Source organism: Centruroides sculpturatus, unplaced genomic scaffold, assembly GCF_000671375.1.
Source record: "Centruroides sculpturatus isolate CEXI.00-Female unplaced genomic scaffold, Cexi_2.0 scaffold840, whole genome shotgun sequence".
NCBI lineage: Eukaryota > Metazoa > Arthropoda > Arachnida > Scorpiones > Buthidae > Centruroides > Centruroides sculpturatus.
The window spans coordinates 184,854-207,530 of record NW_019384981.1 but is presented as its reverse complement, the minus strand read 5'-3'; the positions used below and the strand labels follow the sequence as shown (position 1 = coordinate 207,530).

Below are 22,677 nucleotides of genomic sequence, written 5' to 3'. Positions count from 1 at the left end.
GAACAGATCTCCATCACCATCCAGAAAAAGACCTTATGATGCTCGCGAAAAAATAGATAAAGCTCGTTTACTTCAAGTCGCTCAGAAAAATGTTTTAATGATGTTAGAAAAGGGAACGTTACCAAAAGGATTTAATATTGATTCTATTCGGCCAGAACAACGGGTGTCATTGAAGACGGGAGGAAAATCTGTTCAGGAATTAACTGGTATGTGCATTTATATTATTTTATGAAATTCTAATTATTTATGAAAGTTAAAGTGTAATTTGATTAAAGCCAAGTGATAGTCAGATTAGTTCAGGCTATATTACTGCTATTAATAATTAAATGCTAAGTAATTTGGCCTAGAGATGGGTGTTAGGTGACATCTTTTATTACATCTAATCTAATCTGGTGATCATTTTGCTTTAATATAATTATTGGGCTTTATTATATTTGTGTAATTTGATTTCAAAAGTATGGTGTATAAGCTTAAATCTGACTTGAAATTAGATGTAAATTAAATAATTATCAAGACATATCTAAGCATGATAAAATAAATCAATTTGTTTTTGAAACTTTAAATTCAAAGTGAGAGTTAAGTATTTATTTTTGATTCATTCTACCTCGAAGGCACTAAGAGGGCCTTTTTAATTATATCCATCATGGCTTTAGCCAGGATCACAATGGGTGTGGCCATATGATAAGGGATGTCCCGAGCATCTGTGAAAAATTCCTGGTCTTTTTTTTATTATTATTTAAATTTCAGAATAAATATAATGAAATAACGTTTGCTAATGACATCAAAACTTGGTAATATAACCTTATACTTTTCTGCATAAATATGTTCAGTTCTGATAATTGCAAATTATGATGTCAGTACAATTCATTCAGCCATTTAAATGTTAAAATTAATATAGCAAAATATTGGTTAGTAAATCAACTTTCACACACTTAAAGGTCTTTTAGTATGAAATTATTTTGTATTTTAGATTTTTGCCGTGCTATATCACAGAGAGATCAAGAGGACAATTCTAGTAATGGAAGTCAGGATAAACAAAGTGATATTGACACTCCATTTATACATCATCCTTTTAAACTTAAAGAGCATCAGCCAGTGATAAAACTAAATATTAAGGTAATAAACTTTTTTGGTTGAAATTTTATTGATTTGAAAGATAAATATTTTACTTATAATTGAAAATTAATAAAAAAATTTTTAAACAGAATGCTGTACAGTTACCAGTAAAAACGCCTGCCGAAAAAGTTGCAGATGCCGCTCGTTTACGCACACAGTTTCCTGTTTCTAGCGGCAGTCAGCATCGACTTAAAGAACTTCAGTGGGTTCCCGTTGAAGAAGATTCTAAGTCATCGACTAAATCTTCTAAATCTTCGCCTGCAAATACTGTTTCTGTGATTGAATCTCAAACTGAAATTGTTTCAACACCACCAGAACCAGAAGAACCACCTCCTCCCCCTCCTCCTCTACCACCACCAGCACCTGTAATTAGTACTTTTGCTCCTGCTGTGCAATCTACCTCATTTTTTGAGTCAGTTTCACAAAATACTAGCATGCATGATATGGTTTGTATACTTTAAAATAAAAAAATTTCTATTTTTATAATAATTTTAAATTCAGGCAGCTCTTACCATATATTTAGATAATGTTTAAACAGAAATATATTAATTTTTTTAAGTATTGTAGAAAGTAAAAATTATTTACTAACTTTATAAAAAAATTCTTTATTTTTGTCAAAAGAATAGAAATAGTGATGTGCTAGCAATATTGAACAAATTGAAGATTATTTTAGCTTCAATTATTCAATAGTGATCTATTAGATTTAAGAGAAATCTGATTCTTTTTAATTTTTTCATTAACTAGTTCAGGCCTGTTCAATCAGTCAATTGCAAGCTACCGATCAATTGTGGCATGCTTTTCAGTTGATCGTGAACTCTCATCCATTACACATAATAAATATTATTACAGTTGATTCTAATAAATAAATTAAGTGAAGTTAATGTGATGAGAGTGACATCAGGAGGTTTCAATAAAACAAATGTTGTTTTTTATTCTTTACAGTCAGAGATTCTTTGTATGTTATGGTAAATTTTCTTAAAGTGATTTTCTTCTATCTTTGTGATTGGAAGAGGTAGGGAAAATAGTTTATTTCCTTGCCACAGAACTACAGCATAATGTAAACATGTTTCTTTTTGAATGAATTAACTTATTTTACTATAATCATTGCAATGAATCTGATGCACTGTAATGCTGGAAAGACTTTTGCACCTCTGGATAAATGTTAAAGTGAATATTCTGTATTTTAAAATACAGTAAATCATGCTATTGAATCATTTAGAACATGATGCTAAGTGAAAATGATTGGTTGTAAATATTAATAATTCTATTATTTAATAATTCATTTCTTACAGACATCATTCTTCAAGACATCATGAAAGAAAAAGTTCAAAAACAGTTAAAAGATCAAGATCTAGGTAAAGAATGTATATTATTTGAATGTCTTTAAACAGATCTTAAAAACAGTTAAGATAATTCTGATAAAGCCCATTATTTTATTGAAAGTATTTAGTTTAAATTTATTAAATGTTCAGATCAGTTAAAATCCATAAAGATTTTTCAAACTGTATTGAATTCATTATGAACAGATCTCCATCACCATCCAGAAAAAGACCTTATGATGCTCGNTTTGAATATAAATTATTTATAAATACGTATGTCAAGTTATATTTTTATTATGACGCAAAATATATTTAAGAGTTTACGACCACTGTGCCGGGTGAGACGTTGTTGAAACAAAAAATGTTATGCATTCCATCACGTACATAAACAGTGTCGTAATTCGCCAAGTGCAAATCAGCAAATTCGCAAAATTTTTGTTTATTTTGAACAATCCGGATAATAGAGGTCCGGATAATCGAGGTTCCATTGTAGTTTAAACAATTTTATAGTGCTTATGATGACTCAGCATCTAGAGACAAATGTACTTGGAATCCTTTCTTTATAGCACTACATAATTTGTTAATGGTTTAGTGGCTAATAGCAAAACAGGTGTGCCATTTTCTTATGATGGTAGATTGTAATGTTACTCTTAGAAGAAAAAGTAACTTGTGCATGAAAAGGTTGGGCAGCCTTGAACTAGTATATCATCAAATTTTCATTTTTATACAGGCAATCTTCAGCTTTCAGATGTGATATGTTTCTAAAAATGTGAAAGTCAAATGTTTAAAGGTCAAACAATAAAGTTATAGTTGTACAGGGTGGTTCAAGATTGCAGTATGAAACTTCACCAATAGATTCCCCACCACAAAATGTGATGAAAATATCAGTGTGTAAAGGGAGTTCCATTTGCAGAAAGCTAAAAAGAAAAGTTATGAACTGTAAAATTTTAAAAATCCAGGATAAAATATATTATAAAATTACAAAAAGTCTAGTGTTGATTGTGTTCAGTGGTTGGAATGGACATATTGAAGGCTTCCAAATGTTTTTGTATTAGTCTTTCATTTTTGTAATTTTGCAATTATGAACTCTCTCAATGAGAGAGTAAAATTTTATCAATAATTTGCTACAATGAACATATTTTAAACATAAAATGTTTTATTTAAACTGTAGATAAGAGATATATAGATAAATGTAGAAACTTTTTTCTGTTTAGAAAAAAAACAATAAAAATTAATTTTCACAAATGATTTTGACATTACCAAACCAAAACTGGCAGAAAACATTGAATAATAGCTTGAAATTTTTATTTGTTAAATGAAAATCTGAATTAGATGTGCAAAAAATGGAGTATCAAAATATTGTATATGGAAGAGAATGTTGTCCAAAAGGTGAGGATTGTTTGACCTTATTACAGAATGCTTCAAAAAATGTCAACACTTATATGGAGAACATGCACAGACACTGTGGCAGAGATAGTGGGGCCATACTTTATTGAGAACTCCACAATTGGGTTGTGACTTCTTTCAGAACTATGCAGAGGACATTTAATGCATAACAAGTTACCTCCATATTAGTGTTAATGTTCCTTTGAAGCACTTTGTATTTAAAACAAATGAATGTATAATATAACTTATACATAGATGACTCCTTCATTATCTATAAAGATAAGAGGAGTGACAATAATTAGTAATAATAATAATTATAAAAGTAGAAATTATTGTGTTTTGAAAAACTAAATTTATAGTAAGAAATGTATATGAAAAGTGAGGGCTGCCTACATCAATGATACATTATATTACTAGAAAATAAAAATGGTTGTTTTTTTTAGGATCTTACTGCAATTGTTTCTCAAAGGCTAAAAGCCATTCGGAAATTACAAGAGAATCCAAATGACGTGGAAGCATTAAACCAAATGTTTCAGTCCCAACAAAAAGTAAAAACTTTAATTCTTTATTGATTTATGAATAATTCAGTTGAATTATGTTCATTGTACTAAGTTTAAACTCTTCATTATTTTATTTATTTAAAAAAAATTTTTTTAAGATGCAAGCCTGGGTACAGTCTAAACAACTTCCTGGTCAATATACAGGTAGTACTGATATACGGCTTCTTAGTCCAGAAGAATTAACTGGACCTGTTCCAGTTTGGGTAAAGAAGGTATGATTAGTATTTGTAGAAAAATACACAGAAATAATTTCATACAATTTTTAAAATTCATTTAATTGGTTAAGGTTGTTGTCCAAAAACAAACAATTTATTTTTAAAACAGTTTCAAATTTAATTTGCAAAAAACAATACTTAAGCCGACATCAATAACAAAACATTATTATTAAACTATTATATATAAATATGCATGCATACACATTCATATAAACATTCACATAAGCTAAATTATTCTTAAAATATAGTGATCAACAACCTTGTATCCAGCAAATAAATGAATTGTGGCTAAAAACATTCATTAACTCTTACAATTTGTTGATTTGATGGGTTAAATGCTATTGATCACTATATTGTAGACATCCTGTTTGTCATTCTTATGCGGTTATTCTTAAAATTTGACCAAGATGCTATGAATATAAAAATTTTGTTTCTTTGTTTTGAAGTTTTATAACTTTTTAATCAGATTGAAAAATTTATAATACATATAATCTGTTTGTATTTGAATTTCTTCATGAAAATAATTGTATTTCATTTTTTAAAATCATTATCATCATCATTAAAAATTTAATTTAATGATCCTTATCATCATAAATCTATATGATTTTAATTTCTTTTTAAATTATTTATTTTATTTTATTCATAAATTTAAAAAAAAATATTTGTGTATTTATTTTATTTTATTGTTTTCATATAAAGTAATTATTTGCAAGCAAATTAAACTATTAATATATAATTTCTTTTTATGATTTATCACTTTAAACCATTAGAATAAATTAATTTCTCACTTCTCCATTTCCATTACAAGTCAGATTGTGGATTGCTTCTGATTTGTTTATGACTCCTCCTCAAAGATTCTTTTAACATTGTATCATCTTTTCAAGATCTTGATTTTGACCTGCCACCTTCTCCTGAGCCTTGAGTGAATTAATTTAAATCTCTTCATCTTAAATATTAATTTAAATAAATTACTTAGGAACATTTCAATAAAATTTAAAATGATGTTTATGAATAGAATAAAATTAAATCAGTAAGATTGAATAAACAGTTGTCCATTTCAAATATAATAAATCTGATGATTACTATAAAACAATAGTATTTTAGGTTGAAATTTACAGCAAACCCAGTGTCTTTTACATCAAATTGATTTGTCTGTTGTATCTCCCTTACAGCAACTTGTTGATATCTGCCAGTTTCTTCCCATAAGTTTGCACAGCAAACTTATGGGAAGAAACTGGCAGATATGGGAAGGAAGGAATCAATGGAATTCTGTCACATTTGGAGAAAAATGGCAGAGGCATTGGCATTGATCACTATTGATGCGACACTATTGCTCTAGTTGAAGTTTTGTTTGAATCTTGTTGGAATAGACCAGTGTTTTTCAACCAATAGTTTTACTATGTCCCCCCTAGGGACATATTAAAACTATATCAGTGATTTAAAAAATTACGTATTTAATTTTCTTTCTGTTGAGAGAAATTACTGTTGACTAAAATGAGAATTTAAGGAGAATCGACAATAGCTTAAGACACGTGTAGTATGTTACTTCCTTCTTATAACATTATACCAACAGGGTTTCTCACTTCTACTTTTCTACTTATTATTTCTTTTTACATGTCAGCTCAACACTTTTTCGGCAATCATTTTCTGGGGTGGGCCATACCCTCCCAGGCGACACCCATCATTCGGACCTAAATGTCAATCAAAAAACCAACTGTACTGTATAATAAACAGATACGAACTTCTCGCTGAAATTGTAGTTTTTTTAATGTAGTGTAGGACCTACAAACACTTGTCTTTTTCTTTTACCCGCGACCCCCCGTGTAAGGCTTCGCGACCCACAGGTTGAAAAACACTGGAATAGATGATGGAATTGATCTTGGGTCTTCCAAAGCAGTAGGCTGACATCTTTAACATCCTTGGTCATCTGGTTTTCCAGATACAACCACTGTCAACATTACCATCTTGATTTACCAAACTTACAAACACACCCTACCACATGTAAGTTTTCAACTGTCATTGACAGCCAGTGAACAGCCACCATAGCGAATATAGTGTTTAGCTGACTGCTAGCTCCATGAATTAAGAAGGAAAATGGCATGTTCAATAGAAATGGAATATATGGCAGACAAATCAAGTTGACCTTTTACTAATGAACAATAGTTGTAACAGTACTCACATAAACTGCAAATTAAATCTGAAATATTATATCTAATAATGAGTTATAATACATATTTTGTCAGCAAATAAACATAGATATAATTTTTAGTAAATAATTTGAGACCAAATTAGATATTTATAAATAATTATTTTAGTTGTAAAGATTTATAAAATTAAAAGAATTCAAAGTTATTTAATATATATTTTTTAATATAGTTCAGATTAGAAAAAATATGTTAATATAATAACATATTTTAAAAATCTTAGTAGTAGTAATATTTATTAATAGGACTAAATTGATAGAATAGTTCTTAGTTAACATATAGATAGCATAAGTCTAAACTGTTTGTTTATTTTTAAAAAAAATATTTATTATTGCTGACAACTAATGTATTATGTCACACAAATTCTGATCAGCCTGCTACAGGCTCTCTCCAAATTTCCTTAATGAGCTATTTTTAATCTTAAAGTTACTACATTAATTAGACCACTAATGTAATATGTTACAAACGTGTTTAGGCTAATTTGGCTACTGTAGTTTTCACTGCTTATATATGTATATATTTTTTTTTATTTTATAAATATACAAAGTGAATATCACAGTAGCCTAGCATTAAGCAAGTTTGTGACAAAAAAAGGTAATTGGCTGAGAGCTTGTTGCAGGCATTCTTTCAAAAGAATCTTTCCCGATGTGCTGCGATTTGTCCATTGCACTGCAGAAGAGAAGTTCTAGGTGACTCCGTCGTTGCCGACATTCCGATTAGAATAGGTAAGAGAGCTGAATTGGCAAGCAGTGGTCATTTGAGACTTTGCTTGCACAGCTCTGGTTACTTAGAAACAGCATTTGTATTGTAAATACATATTCATGTGTACTTATTTTTTTATATTAATTTTTCTGTAACAAAATGATATAAATGGTAAATATATTGAAATTTATATTTGTTTATCAGTAAATATGTTGCTATATTAGATGAAGATATTTCTTTTCTTTTTTTTTTTGTTTTAGTTCCACTTTCTTTCAGAAATGAGATTTAACTCCAAAGAAAATCTTATCAATTTTCAGAAGAAATATTTCACAGTATAAAATAATTAAATTTTTCTCATTAATTATAATTTTGATAAATTTTTTCCCTCTACAGCATAATTTTAAATGTATAGAGTACTTTTTTTTTTATTAAATTAAAATTTAAGTATTGCATACAGAATTTATTCTTGAGTGATTAAAGGAGTGATATTGAATGTTATATATTGAGATAATTTAAAATAAAATTGTATGATGAAGCATCTTTCAGATGTGGAATATTTTAAGACTATTTGTAATACTTTTAGGATCAGTTTAGTAGAGCTATGCCTGTTAGAGAAGGTATAGGTATGCATCTCTTACGAAAAATGGGATGGAATCCTGGAGAGGGATTAGGAAAAAATAAGGAAGGTGTACTTGAACCTCTTCTTCTTGATATTAAAACTGATAAAAGAGGTAAGCTACTGATCCCTGCTAAACATCTTTCTCCGAACAACAACATTCATTTTCTGTTGAATACTTTATATTAGGTCTTAAATCAGATGATGACATATCAAAGAAAGTTCCACCGCAACCAATTGCTAAAGATCTTTCAGGTAATTTCAGTATATTAAATTTTTAATTACTTATGAAACTAAAATTGATGATATTTGACATAAAAATATAACAAGAAAACATTTTGGACAATTTAATTAGCTGTCTTTAGATTCTAGTTGAGAATAGTCTATGTTATAGGATTCTAGAACTATGGATATGAATGAATTATAAAAAGTGTACCCTTATTTTCAATGATGTAGGTTGAAAAATTTAATGAGTTATAAAGAATATTTAGCATTCTTATTTTAATTTTAGTGAACATTTTCATTTGATCAATCAAGCTTTTTCAAGAACAACAATCATTTAAAACAGAACATTGTTCCAGTGATTTGCAAAGATTGAACAGTGGTGAAAAAATTAAAAAAAAAAAAAAATTTTTATACGGGGAACGGAAAAAATGTTTTTGTATATCAGTTAGTTTGCCAATGTTGGTGTTACAGGGCTTTTGTATTAAACTTTTTAAAGATTCTCTAATAAAAAATGAAGGTTTTCTTGTGATAAGAGGCAATTAGTTAGATATTGATTCCAGTGTGGAGAGTAGCCTTCTGTTATAATCCTGTTATTTAATATATCATCTTTGTTCTTTAATTCTTTCTTATATTACAAGAGCTGGGCAGTTTGAAGTTATGGGCAATTCTAGGGAATGTAGATTGTTAAATAAATTAGGTTAATTTGGATATACAAGTGCAGGTTCTTAGGGAGATATTTTTTGTAGTCTGGAATATTAGTAGAACTTATGGTCTCCAAGAATTGATAATTCTTGAGGTTATGAACAATTCTAGAATATTGTTATTTGACTGGAAGCTGATGATAAATAATTATATTGTATGCTGGCATACAAGTCATTCTCAAGATTTTCAGCTTTAAAGTTTTGGTTTCAACCTGCCACATGTTTGGGGGTTGAGTCATATAGTATTATTAGTAGTGTAGAACTGAAATGTGGCTACAGTATATGGTAATCCATGCCCAAAATGTATAATAAATATCATATAACTTTCATTTGAGGCAATAACTGCTCAATATGTGATACTTGCATAAAAAGGGATGCAAGCAATAGGGTCCAGGTAAGACATTAAACAACTTCTAAAAATATTTAGTAGGCCAAGTTATTTTGATAAGAAATTCATTGTACAGTACATCAAGCTTACTGGTATATTACTCTATAGTTTACAGAGCATGATAAACTGGTACTTACAGTATATGGTAGTAAAACATTACTAGTATATTCCAGCTTGTGCAGTATTCATTTATACTGAATTATTATTAATAAATTTATTTAATACTGCATAGAGATTAACATAAATATGAGCTTTAGTTGGAAATATTTATGGGTGCATAGAAATTGCTTAATATTCTGCAGAAAAGGTTCAGAACTTGTCCCTGCTGCAAAGTCAGTCTTTAGTTTCAGAAAGCTTTCTCAAGTTTAAAAAGTAAATTTGTATGCTAGCTTATATGGTAAATTAGCTAAAAGTGTTTATTCTTGTTAAATTTTGATGCTGGATATTAAAGATTTGTTTCTTAAATTGAACTTTCTAGTCTAAACTAATAAAAATAACTACCAGAGTTAATTTTTGAAAATAGTAATAATTAGGTGTTGTTATATTCCATTATAGTATTCAGTCTTTGTAATTTATTATACAGTCGACCCCCTATAACACTGATGATTTTTCCATTTTATATGAATTCCATGTTGTACGAGTCACTTAGATTTTACAAATACATGAGCCGTTCACAACCGGGCACATGTATTTGTAAAATCTAAGTGATTCGTACAACATGGAATTCATATGAAACGAAAAAATCAACAGTGTTATGGGGGATCGACTGTAATTAAAAATTTATAATAAAATATTTAATTGTTTTGAGGGAATTCGAAATTTCAATTATTAAATGCATTAATTCAAATTCATGCAAATAAAATTTAATTTTAAGATTTAAGACACTCTTAAATGATTATTGTGACTACAGAATTCTAGCTGTAAAATGATTTTTATAATAATTTTTTTTTATTTCAAGTAGTAATACATTTGAAATAGAGAAACAAATTCAAGATAATGTATTTATCTTTTATATATTGAAGTCAGACATTGGCTCTAACAGCAAAAAACAATTGATACACATGCTATTAGTTTGTCATTCAAGCTGCAGTCAATGTGGAATTTGCTGATGACAATAAACCAAAATTCAGCACATTCATATACTGTATATCTAATCAATGCAATAAATTTTGATCAGAGTGCTGCCAGTTGTTATTGTTTTGTGTAATTGGTGGTAGCCTTAAGCAAAATTGTGATTGTAAACCGTTCATTTCCTAATGATTATTATTTCAAACATCTTTTCTTCCTTAAAAGATGTTGACTTTAGAAGAGCTAAATGGTTGGCCATTAACTCTGACACACCCAAACTTATATACATAATACATACATATATAAATATATGTATGTTTTATTACAGTGTATGCAGGATTATTTTCATTCAGTGACATGGTTTGAGTGGAAGCACAATTCTTATCAAAAATAAAGTGTCTGATACAATCTTTATTAAGCTTTCACTAAAGTTTTAATAATAAGTTTAGTAATAATAGTACAAATCTCTCACATAAAAGTAATTTGGGAGAATTTATTCATATTTATGCAAATATTAAAAAAACAAATAACATGCAAAACAATTTTTTAGTTTCAATTTCAACTTTATAATTATTGAAATGAGATGGAAGAAATTAATTTTGTGAAGTCTGGTTTCACATTTGTTATTTTTAGTTGTAGATGGCATTTTGCAGTTTAAACTTATTAGAGTATTTTGGTCAAATTTAGTTTCCGTGCTAAAATTAAGTGGATATTTTTCAATCACAACTGCTTGCATTAAAATTTAATGCAAATGCATAAATTGTGCTGTTGGTTGATATGTCACATGCTATTAGTTGCTTAAATTATAGACTGAACCTGCATATACTCATGACAAAATATGGCAATAAAAATTTGAGAAATGCAGATGTAATGGAAAGATGACCTCCAGCATACCACAAAAATTCAAATATTTGGTTTTACATGCCAAATTTTAATCTTCAATGCATGAAAATACCTTTACAGGATGATCATTAAGGTATCCCTATTCAGAGATATCCGAACAGATATATATATATAGCTATCCAAACACTACCAAACTTTTCCCTTGCAAAACATTAGCATACAAAGTTTTTCTTCTGTTAGTTTCTTTTTCCCTAATTAGGGTTTTTACTAATTAATTTTGAATATATTCATTTTGTAGTTGTCAGACATTTCTTCTTTCATGAACTCTAGTGTGAGATTTTTGTTTCTCTTGACAATTGGATTATGCCTTACAGACAAATTAAAAAGCTAACTTTGTACTATTGGGTTTTTGGTTTTTATCATACAATTAGAAATATTTTTAGGTAAACACCCAGTTTCTGCTCTGATGGAATTATGTTCCAAGAGAAAATGGGGAGCTCCAGAGTTCCAGCTTATTGATGAAAATGGACCTGACCACAGAAAAACATTTTTGTTCAGGGTAATTTTCATTTTATGATTTTCTCAATAATACATTTATGTCCCATTTAAATAATTCGGAATTTATTTAATAGGTGAGGATTAATGGAGTAGTTTATCAACCCACGTGTTCCAGCCCAAATAAAAAACACGCTAAGGCTCAGGCAGCTGCTGTGTGTCTCCAGTCATTGGGACTACTCCCAAGAGATCTCAACAATCCCCTGTAATTATTATCAAGAAATTTTTATGCAATGTAAATTTGATGTACAAATATTTTTACTAAGGAAGACTTTCACATCCACATTATTTATTTGATCATGTAATTTTCAATAACTCTTCAAAAAATAGATACAAAACCATTTATTTTTATTGAAATATTTTGTTCTAAGTTTAAGAACCATCACTATAAACAATTAATGTAAAACAATTTTATAAAATTTGAAATTAATGTAACAAAATTCACGAGTAGTGTATCAATCAAAAAATTGAATGTATTGTGAATTAATCAATATGCATGTTAATGACGAGAGATGTTCAATTTAACAAATCTCTTGACAAACAATGAAAAATATTCAAAATGATTATCTTAGCTCAATAAGAAAGTAAAACATGTAACTTTTTTACTAGGATGATCATTCTGCTCTATTTTATCCTGGATAGCTCCTTTTAACATTGTATGAAAGGGAGACATTGATGTAGAATCATTTAAATAATGCAATTTTCTGTGTATGTATATATGGATTTCAAATAGTTAAAATATACAAGAATCAATTATCATAAACACTATTACTTTGAATTTAAGATGTACTGTTCCACATGCCTAGGAACATTTTAAATTCAAAGTAAAATGGTAAATCAAACTCTAAGTTGCTTTTTTTTTTTTTTTTTGGAAAAGACCTTGTTGTGTTGTGTGGTTGCTATGTTCCTATTAATGTCGAGGAGATGAAGTGTATATCGTCTTGTAGATACTTTGGTCTTTGACAAGAAAGGTATTTGCATGTGCAATTCAAAATGCTTTACCTTGTCTACATTTTGTTATGGACCTATAAAATATAACATTTTCTTGCGTAGAAAAAGATGTTAAATTTTTATACTCAAAATGTCGGTCAAACCATAAATTATACCTGATAGACAGCAGTTAAAAATTATTCTTACTTATGAGATATTTGTGATTTCTATATCTGTTAAAGTGCATTTACGAACATTGTGATAAAGATTGTTTAAATCTTAATACGATAACTTTCGAAAATGTAGCAATAGAAATGATTAATGTACTCGATAAAGACAATTTTTTTTGAGTTTTATTATTAAAAGATCGCAACACGATATTTTGTGAAAACAAAATATTTTTCCAAGATACACGTGTCCAAGCAATTTGTTTATATTGAAATTTCATGTACAAAGAAATAATAAACTGTCATTTATCTCTATATATGGACCAGAGTGTTATCCTTTTGTCTTTTGAACCGGCAGCTAATAGTTTTGCATGATTTTCTGATTTACCATCATAAAATTTCAAACTGTTTATAGCTGATTTGTGAAAATTTAGATATGCAAGCGGTTTCAGTGTTTTCCAGCTAAACAGGCGAATAATTCCATCCCAACCTCCAGATGCCACAATTTTACCATCTTGTCTCACTGCAACAGAAGATGCACCTGTCACTGGCAAAACAATGCAGTTCTTTTCTACCAGACTCGAAAAATTTTTCATAGAAAATACACAAAGCTTTTCTTCTGCCGAACAGGTAATTCCTTCCCACTTCACAGAATCATCAAAATCTAATCCAAATACTGGTTCCTTGTGACACATTAACTCTGATACTACTGCTGCTTGAGTTACATCCCAAAGGATAATTTTTCCATTTTCGTAACCACAGAGAATATAGTTTTCTGTCTTTAACCATTTTACACAAATGCACATTCCATATTTATCTGGTGATTCTGGTATGAGTGTTGATACCAAACTACATTTTTCAAGATCGTACAAATCTATTTGGCAAGCTTTCTCACCTGGTACAGCAATCAAATTCTTTAATTTTGAAATATCACACTGACAAAATCCAGCTGTTGGTGCTGGAATACTTCCTGTAAGAGAGAAATTTATGTAAGGATCAAGATATAAGTTAATACAATTTCTAGTTTTTGCATAAATTACATCTAACATGAAGTACTACTAACTTAAGGAAATCAAATCTTAATGTTTTTAACCCCATTTTCAACACAAATGTAAAAGAATCATATACAGTAACTCAGTGTTATAGAACTTGTGAGAATTAACATAAGCATAACTGGCAGCATCATGAAACTTGTACTTGTAGCATTTGCTAATTCATGATATTTTTCAAGAGTTTTTCATTTGATCACTTGGCTGTTATAGTAACCTTAATAGGTTAGGGTTACAATTAAAGTATTTTAATAGAAATTTGTGTGGATTTACTTCCTTTCAGATAACAAGTCCTGGTAGACAAGTTGTATTCAACACAAAGAAGTAGAGGCACGTATCTTAAGAAAAGGGTGATTTTTACCAGGACCAATAATTTACCGTATTTTAAATATGGAAAAATTGTAAGTTTCTTAAATAACAATTTCACTTTAATGATTAACAATACTAATACCCAATTAATGAGTTCTTTAATCAGCTGCTTATGTTTTCATTTTATGCATTGACTAATAAATTTTATTAAATATCCAATAAGTTGTTAGTTTTGTGTATATTTTTATCTCATAATTCTTTTCTGTTTGTCAAAAACATTTTAATTTAAAAACTCAAAGTAAAATTATAAAAAAATAATGAATACATCCAATAAGAATTTACACTTAGAAATTACACTCTTTCTAAGTCTTTATTATAAATGATTGTCTTGTAGGTTACCAGCAACGTTCAAGATTCCTTTTATGTGTAGATCTAATAAATGACTGTAAGCAGTGTAATTTTGTTTTTGCATTACTTGGTAGTGTATAAAAAAAAATGAATCCTGCAGTTGGATAACTGGCTTCATTATTGAGAAATCAAAAGTCTAAAGCTATATTTGTTTATAAACGCAATGTAGCGTAATAACGATCACTTGGCACTATTCATTCTTTTATTTCAATATTCGTTGAAATAAAAAGAATGAATAGTGCCAAGTGATCATTATTACGCTACATTTATAAAACAAATATAAAGATATGACACAGTTTCAAAACATGGTCTAAAGCTATATTTGTTAGTTGCCCAGTAGGCAAATATTCTTAATTTCTAACCCTGCTTAAAGCAAATTATGCTTGATATGGCAACTGGTGTCTTTTTTTAACAAATGCTACTTTCTACATACCACCAATAGGAAAATAATTGAAAAATAAACTTACTCTATACTGTGTATTCTTCATATTCCATTGTCCATTAAAGTTTGATAATATAAACTAAGGCAGCTAGGGACCATATTTATTTATCTATTAATTTTACATTGTTTCCAAAGTTTTTGGAAATCCTTGAATAGTAACTGCATCTATTACAGGTACACAACCAAATTTCTGGCACCTCCTGTACTTCAGATTCAAAATTATGAGAGGAATGCTGTGGCCACCAAACTAGTTTACTTGATTGCCATGTTTATTTATGTTATGCTGCATTTGTTGGTTGTGATATTGTTAATTTATTTTGTTTAAATTTAACCCTAGCTATGGCTTCTAAGAGATGAGAGTGGTGCCAAATGTTATTTACATTTATTATTTATTTAAGTTTCTAGCAATCCATAGTATACTTTAGATACATAATTAGTGGGTTAGAGATGTGTTGACAAATTATTATACCTTGGTTAGTCCAGAAAGCATTGGAACCAAGAGTGACAGAAATTTGGCAGTGTAGTGTACCTGTATTATTATTTCAAACTTTAAGGAATATCTGTGATTACTATTTGAGGACATTTATTATTCAAATAAAACCAATATATATCTGAACGTACAAAAGGCAGCTATGAATTTTTCAGCTCCATTACAATGTTATGGGATCTCACATTACACAGTGCATACCTGTAATTATCTGATTAATTCATCACCAATTCATTGCTAAAAGTCTCAATCCATTTTTGTAAATGGTAATAAAATCATTTGTACACTGGTCATGTGAAACATGCTGATCCAAGAAAAGAGAATAAGTGTTGTTCGCACATGTTTTAGTGGATTAACATACAGAAGTACAAACAATCCTCACCCAGAAATTCATTAAGTCTGTTCCTACCAGTTCCAATATCAGACTGTTTGTTACTAAATTCAGGTGAATGGTTAATATACATGATCACACAATGTTCCAGAAGACCCACCATACCTGACAAAATATGTAGAAACTGAGTCTATGTCGTCAACCAGTGGATTAAGCAGAGTGTTCACTGTGCCACAACTGACAGTATGGGAGATCTTTCATTACAAACTCATAAAACTTGCATAGTGTGTCAGGTGTTACATAAGCTGGAGGAGGAGAAAGAGGACTATGCCATCCATCAAGCAATGTGTCATGATCTTTAAGGCTGTGGAACAGGAGGATTTGATGGTTTGTTTGTTTAGTCACAGCAATGCCACACTTGGGTGATCTGCCTGGGAGAATGCCTTCCGGGAGGTCTTTTAAAGGTAACTGGCCCCTTTTTAGGTGTTAAAGATGTGGAGAAAACCCGACACTCCATGTGGCCAGCCTGTCATCATGAAGTGTGATCCCATGACTGAACTACCAGTGTTCAGGGAACAAAACCACTTGGCCACTGGTGGGCCGAGGATTTGATGGTACTTCCATGTATGTTAATCCATTCAAACATGTCCAAACCACAGCAATTCTCTTTTCTTGGATCAGCATGCTTCACACAACTTGCAAATTAAAGATTTTGTTACCATTTAAAAAAGTATCATAGTCATCCTGTATATTAAATGTATCATCTTTCAGTTTGTTGCTCATACTCAACTTCTGGAGCATCTCCAATGAGAGTTGTCTCATACGTGTATAGGCTTCTGATGCACTAATTTTTTAGTATTTGATGAAGTGAAATTTGCTTCAGACATAAAATTGATTTGTAAAATAATAAAGTTAACAAAAACATTTTTTTGGTTCAGAATCATTGATATATTTGGATATAAATTTTGCAGGAATTTTTCTTCTCCATCAGATTGATTGCTTTTTTGTTTTTGATTATTGTTTTAAAAATGAGTAATAACTTTTGCAATCAAAGTTTATGATTTCAAAGAAAATATTAGAATTATTTGAAAATCATAAAAGAAATGCTGGTGGCTAGATGAATGTTTTTAGTTTAAAATAAAAGTTTCATGGCAATAGCATGACATAAAAACATTAAAATTTTCACATTATGAATCCAAAAGTACAAGACATAGTTAAAGTTTTAATCCCTAACAATTTTGTGTGTTGATTAATTAATAATATAATAAAATTTGTGAGTTAATTATTATTGTGTTTAAGTCAAATTCACATTCAGTAAACCAAAAACACTAAGAATTTGTTAATATTTTCTCAGAAGCAATTTGGCTCTTGACTAGTGTTGCAAGTGTGACTATTATGTGAATCTTGCACAAGATTTTCTTGGTAATTGTGCTATTTGATTAATTTAAGAACAATAATGATAATTTGGCAGATCATCTGGCTTTGATCAAAAATCCGGTTTGTTGAGTTGTTTATATAATAATAGTGATAACGTCTTTCTTTGAATTGAAAATAAAAATTCGGCAATGCAAATTGTTAGAAGCAAAATATACGTAAATTATATTGTTTACTTACTACTAATTTTCCATTTTTCGTTGTCGTCGTAGTTCCAGATGTTCACTAAACCGTCTCGCCCTTGCGTGAAAATATTATTTTCAAGAGATTCGACCCACAGAATGTGTTTATTTTCGTGTGCTTCCAATTTATTGTCGACTCTGTAGGTCTATAAATAAAATCAAAGTCAATCTAATTTGTCATATTAAAAGTATCAAAAGGATATTAATATTTAAAGTGTTCAAAAAATATTAAGTTCTAATTGAGAACTACTATAAAACTACAAGCTTCACTGTTTAGGTGTTATAGTGACATGATATTAAAATAAACACCATACTTTTACACATAGAGAAGAAATGTTGGAAGAGGCAGAAGCACTAAAGCATCTATGCTAAGAAATAACAGAAGTAGGAGGAGGTAAAGGTATTCACATTATGAATTGTCTCAACAATATGGGAGTGAATATTTACCTCCTGTTTGTGGATCCATTGACAGACCAAGCTGATTGCTTTGATATCTGCTAAAATACCTTTCTACAGATGGTTTCTTTCAGAGGTCTCAACCAACCATCAACCCACACCTCTGGAAGATTATTGACTATCCACCATACAGCCCAGACCTCGAAACTAGTGACACTCATCTTTTTGGATATCTGAAGAAACATCTCTGAAAGGATATTCATCGGATGACAAAACAATCAATGTGAACCGAAAGCAATTCCGCAAGTGATCTGGGGTTCTATGCAGGAGGTGTACATTCCCTCCCATAGCACTAGAACAAATGTGAAAATATAACATTAGTATAGTACATAACATGCCATGGTACAATTATACCTCTGAATGAGACAGTTGGGACCTTATCTGAGCTGTAGACTATACTCATAGGAGTGAGAAAGTGAAATAAACCATTCCTCTACATGTGACTCTTTGCAAGATACAGCCTACTTCCATGTCGCATACGATCAGGAGTCACGTCGCTCCACTAAGAGTATTGCTTTTTACTACTTAGCCTATGCTTTGAGTAGTTCTCTTGGCTGTTCATGGAGTATTTGATGTTATACAGTTGCCTCACACAGGTGCTTCGGTGTTTGAGATAAGCCGTGGGTCAGGGGTTAATCTCCTACTGACCACTTAATCGGCACAGGCTGGTAAGACCAGATCTTGGGGTCGTTGGATGGCTAGGAGGGCAAAAAGTGAGTGGGGAGTGCGTTGGTAAGTCGGCAGGCATCCTTTAAATGACAGGAGACTGGTTTAACAAAATAACAAAGCATTTATTGATTGGCTAAGCTAGGATACAAAAAGGCTATAACAATATATAGGTTAAATGCGGTTAGATACAACCCAGAATAAATGCGGCTAACATACTATACTCCTTACTCAAGGGTTAAACTAAAAATACGCTTAGAGGGAGAGAGAGAGAGAGTCCGCAGGTTTAAATAATTACCTCAAAGAGAGCTCTATGTGGCAATTAAGTGTTATGTAGAAGTTCCTATGGTCTTCTATATGGTATATTCTCCTTTCGTCGGATCGAGTTCATTATATGGAGGTCCTGGAGACGAGATGCACACATCGACAAGTATAACTTCCGAGAGATCACCCCGAGCTTCCGGAGATTCGAGCTTTTATATCATTCGCGTGAAAAAACTGACACGTGATTGACTTTTGTTGATAATGACAGTGCATTCTTCACACCTAAGTGTAAACTTTCCCAGCTCATTGTTATACAATCGGTGAAATCCGATCTAGTTCAAATTCTTTGGGTTTTTTCCGAAGATATTTACAATTAACAGAAAATTTTGATTTTTAAGAGCTCCGTAAAAATCCGCAGGCTCATAGGTGCTTGCTGTCACTCACACTGAAGCACACGTGGAGCTTGGAGAGTAGACAAATATCTCACAAAGGATCACACGTACAGTTATGATCGTGTGATCCTTTGATCACACGATCAGTTATGATCGTGTGATCGTAAAAAGTCAATGGAACAAGTAAAAGTTCCATTGACTTTTTACTTGTACAGGTAAGTGTACAATTCTGGGTTGTCAAATCCCTCATTCATAGTTCATATCTTACCAATTTTGGTTAAATTCCAGATACATATACCGTCATGGCGGCTCATCTCTGGTTCCAGCAAACAGTGGGGATGCACGTTCTAACCTAACCTAACCTATTCTAATAATTTGGTTGGTAATAATTATGGTAATTTATTAGAATAGATTAGGTTAGAACGTGCGTCCCCACTGTTTCCTTTCTTTTGTTTGCTGGAATCAGAGATGAGCCGCCATGACGGTATACGTATCTGGACTTTAACCCCAATTTTATAATAAAGGTATAAGTATACAAATGAGGTGGTTGAGGGCTTTAGGAGAGGGACTAAAATTTGGGGCCTCATTCAGAGCTGCCTTTGTACCTATTTATGCCTAATATATTATAAATTAATTTGAACCGAACTGATCTTACAACCAAAATGGCTGTTAGGACCATGAATAAGTCTTGGAATAATTTAGAATTCAATTATAGAAGTGGAATTTTAATTGATACCTCCAAATTCCAAAGGAAAACTTCACCAGTTGTGCTACCCGATAAAAGATGAGGATAATCAGATAATTCGTCGACGAAACTAAGACTCGTAACTTCACCAGTATGATGTCTCAGAGTAAATATAGGATCGGGCGGTGGTCTGGACATTTTAATTTCATTTGAACGTTCGTGTTTACTGAATATCAACACCAACACGTGTTTACTCAACGCCACCTTCCTAGGTGGCGTTGGTTTACTTCGTCAACCGCAAGCTCGACAATGCCCCCTGTCGTTAAATTTTAATTAATCTAAAAAAATGTATAAAGATATTAATTAATTAATATTAAAGAAAATTTTATTTATATTTAAATAAAAATTCAGTCATAATAAAATAAATTTTTCAAGCTGTATTTTTTTTTATTAATATAAGATGGCGTGAAATTACCTGGCATAGGGTTGCCAGATTTAAAATATTAAGAATAGCCAAATTTTATTTCTCGTGAATTTAGCTGAAGTGTTGTTTAATTCTATTGAGATAGAAAAAACAGACGAGTCAACTTTTAATAATGAATATAAATTTTGGATGGATACAAAAAAATAAAGTCCTGAAGCTTGTTTTTTTTTTAAAACACTCCGCCCTGTGGGCACTAAAATGGCCTCTTTTTTAGGAAGCCCATTATGGGTTCGGCCAGACACACAATGGGGCGGTGAAGAACGGAACCCGACATATCCAAACGGACCGTCTCCCCGAAAAATTCCTTCCGGATTCGAGTTCCCCAGAGCGGTAGGCTGCCACCTTCACTGCTCGGCCATCCGGCCGTCTATAAGTTATCTTCAACTGTACCGATAACGTTAAGCCCCCGCTTAACGATATTCTTAATCGTAAATGGGGTCACGATGGTAAAGGTGGTAGATTATTGACTATCCACCATACAGCCCAGACCTCGAAACTAGTGACACTCATCTTTTTGGATATCTGAAGAAACATCTCTGAAAGGATATTCATCGGATGACAAAACAATCAATGTGAACCGAAAGCAATTCCGCAAGTGATCTGGGGTTCTATGCAGGAGGTGTACATTCCCTCCCATAGCACTAGAACAAATGTGAAAATATAACATTAGTATAGTACATAACATGCCATGGTACAATTATACCTCTGAATGAGACAGTTGGGACCTTATCTGAGCTGTAGACTATACTCATAGGAGTGAGAAAGTGAAATAAACCATTCCTCTACATGTGACTCTTTGCAAGATACAGCCTACTTCCATGTCGCATACGATCAGGAGTCACGTCGCTCCACTAAGAGTATTGCTTTTTACTACTTAGCCTATGCTTTGAGTAGTTCTCTTGGCTGTTCATGGAGTATTTGATGTTATACAGTTGCCTCACACAGGTGCTTCAGTGTTTGAGATAAGCCGTGGGTCAGGGGTTAATCTCCTACTGACCACTTAATCGGCACAGGCTGGTAAGACCAGATCTTGGGGTCGTTGGATGGCTAGGAGGGCAAAAAGTGAGTGGGGAGTGCGTTGGTAAGTCGGCAGGCATCCTTTAAATGACAGGAGACTGGTTTAACAAAATAACAAAGCATTTATTGATTGGCTAAGCTAGGATACAAAAAGGCTATAACAATATATAGGTTAAATGCGGTTAGATACAACCCAGAATAAATGCGGCTAACATACTATACTCCTTACTCAAGGGTTAAACTAAAAATACGCTTAGAGGGAGAGAGAGAGAGAGTCCGCAGGTTTAAATAATTACCTCAAAGAGAGCTCTATGTGGCAATTAAGTGTTATGTAGAAGTTCCTATGGTCTTCTATATGGTATATTCTCCTTTCGTCGGATCGAGTTCATTATATGGAGGTCCTGGAGACGAGATGCACACATCGACAAGTATAACTTCCGAGAGATCACCCCGAGCTTCCGGAGATTCGAGCTTTTATATCATTCGCGTGAAAAAACTGACACGTGATTGACTTTTGTTGATAATGACAGTGCATTCTTCACACCTAAGTGTAAACTTTCCCAGCTCATTGTTATACAATCGGTGAAATCCGATCTAGTTCAAATTCTTTGGGTTTTTTCCGAAGATATTTACAATTAACAGAAAATTTTGATTTTTAAGAGCTCTGTAAAAATCCGCAGGCTCATAGGTGCTTGCTGTCACTCACACTGAAGCACACGTGGAGCTTGGAGAGTAGACAAATATCTCACAAAGGATCACACGTACAGTTATGATCGTGTGATCCTTTGATCACACGATCAGTTATGATCGTGTGATCGTAAAAAGTCAATGGAACAAGTAAAAGTTCCATTGACTTTTTACTTGTACAGGTAAGTGTACAATTCTGGGTTGTCAAATCCCTCATTCATAGTTCATATCTTACCAATTTTGGTTAAATTCCAGATACATATACCGTCATGGCGGCTCATCTCTGGTTCCAGCAAACAGTGGGGATGCACGTTCTAACCTAACCTAACCTATTCTAATAATTTGGTTGGTAATAATTATGGTAATTTATTAGAATAGGTTAGGTTAGG

At 31.4% G+C, this 22,677-nt stretch overlaps 3 protein-coding genes across 4 annotated transcripts in view; 2 read left to right on the top strand and 1 right to left on the bottom strand.

The window, feature by feature from the left end:
- LOC111632791 (altered inheritance of mitochondria protein 21-like) overlaps positions 1-56 on the top strand; it is a 14,806-nt gene extending 14,750 nt beyond the window's left edge. The window contains exon 5 of the mRNA XM_023377318.1: positions 7-56. Within this exon, the coding sequence (XP_023233086.1) occupies positions 7-56 (50 nt within the window). The remainder of the gene's footprint in view (positions 1-6) is intronic.
- On the top strand, positions 11-13,228 carry LOC111632785 (protein SON-like). 2 transcript variants are annotated; one of them, XM_023377307.1, is made up of 10 exons: positions 16-206; positions 971-1,116; positions 1,206-1,562; positions 4,265-4,369; positions 4,480-4,593; positions 7,763-7,834; positions 8,086-8,233; positions 8,308-8,373; positions 11,787-11,902; positions 11,976-13,224. In XM_023377307.1, the coding sequence occupies exons 1-10, from the start codon at positions 98-100 to the stop codon at positions 12,105-12,107; spliced, it is 1,365 nt and encodes a 454-aa protein (XP_023233075.1). In that variant the 5' UTR covers positions 16-97; the 3' UTR covers positions 12,108-13,224. The 2 variants fall into 2 exon arrangements, with proteins under 2 accessions (XP_023233076.1, XP_023233075.1); XM_023377308.1 differs by lacking the exon at positions 7,763-7,834 and having other exon boundaries at positions 11-206; positions 11,976-13,228.
- Positions 13,172-20,392, bottom strand: LOC111632784 (guanine nucleotide-binding protein subunit beta-like protein 1). The gene is made up of 3 exons (XM_023377306.1): positions 20,152-20,392; positions 17,636-17,783; positions 13,172-13,965 (listed from the first exon to the last, which is right to left on the bottom strand). The coding sequence occupies exons 1-3, from the start codon at positions 20,296-20,298 to the stop codon at positions 13,298-13,300; spliced, it is 963 nt and encodes a 320-aa protein (XP_023233074.1). The 5' UTR covers positions 20,299-20,392; the 3' UTR covers positions 13,172-13,297.
- Between the last annotated feature and the right edge of the window lie 2,285 nt (positions 20,393-22,677).

Excerpts from the sequence above, each read along its gene's own strand:
- LOC111632785 (XM_023377307.1), top strand. The coding sequence starts at position 98 with ATGATGTTAGAAAAGGGAACGTTACCAAAAGGATTTAATATTGATTCT. Across the intron at positions 1,563-4,264 it reads ATACTAGCATGCATGATATG|GATCTTACTGCAATTGTTTC; the intron begins GTTTGTATACTT and ends TGTTTTTTTTAG. Across the intron at positions 7,835-8,085 it reads TTCAGAAGAAATATTTCACA|GATCAGTTTAGTAGAGCTAT; the intron begins GTATAAAATAAT and ends TAATACTTTTAG.
- LOC111632784 (XM_023377306.1), bottom strand. The coding sequence starts at position 20,298 with ATGTCCAGACCACCGCCCGATCCTATATTTACTCTGAGACATCATACT. Across the intron at positions 17,784-20,151 it reads TTTTCCTTTGGAATTTGGAG|ACCTACAGAGTCGACAATAA; the intron begins GTATCAATTAAA and ends TTTTATTTATAG. Across the intron at positions 13,966-17,635 it reads CGAAAAATGGAAAATTAGTA|GAAGTATTCCAGCACCAACA; the intron begins GTAAGTAAACAA and ends TCTCTCTTACAG.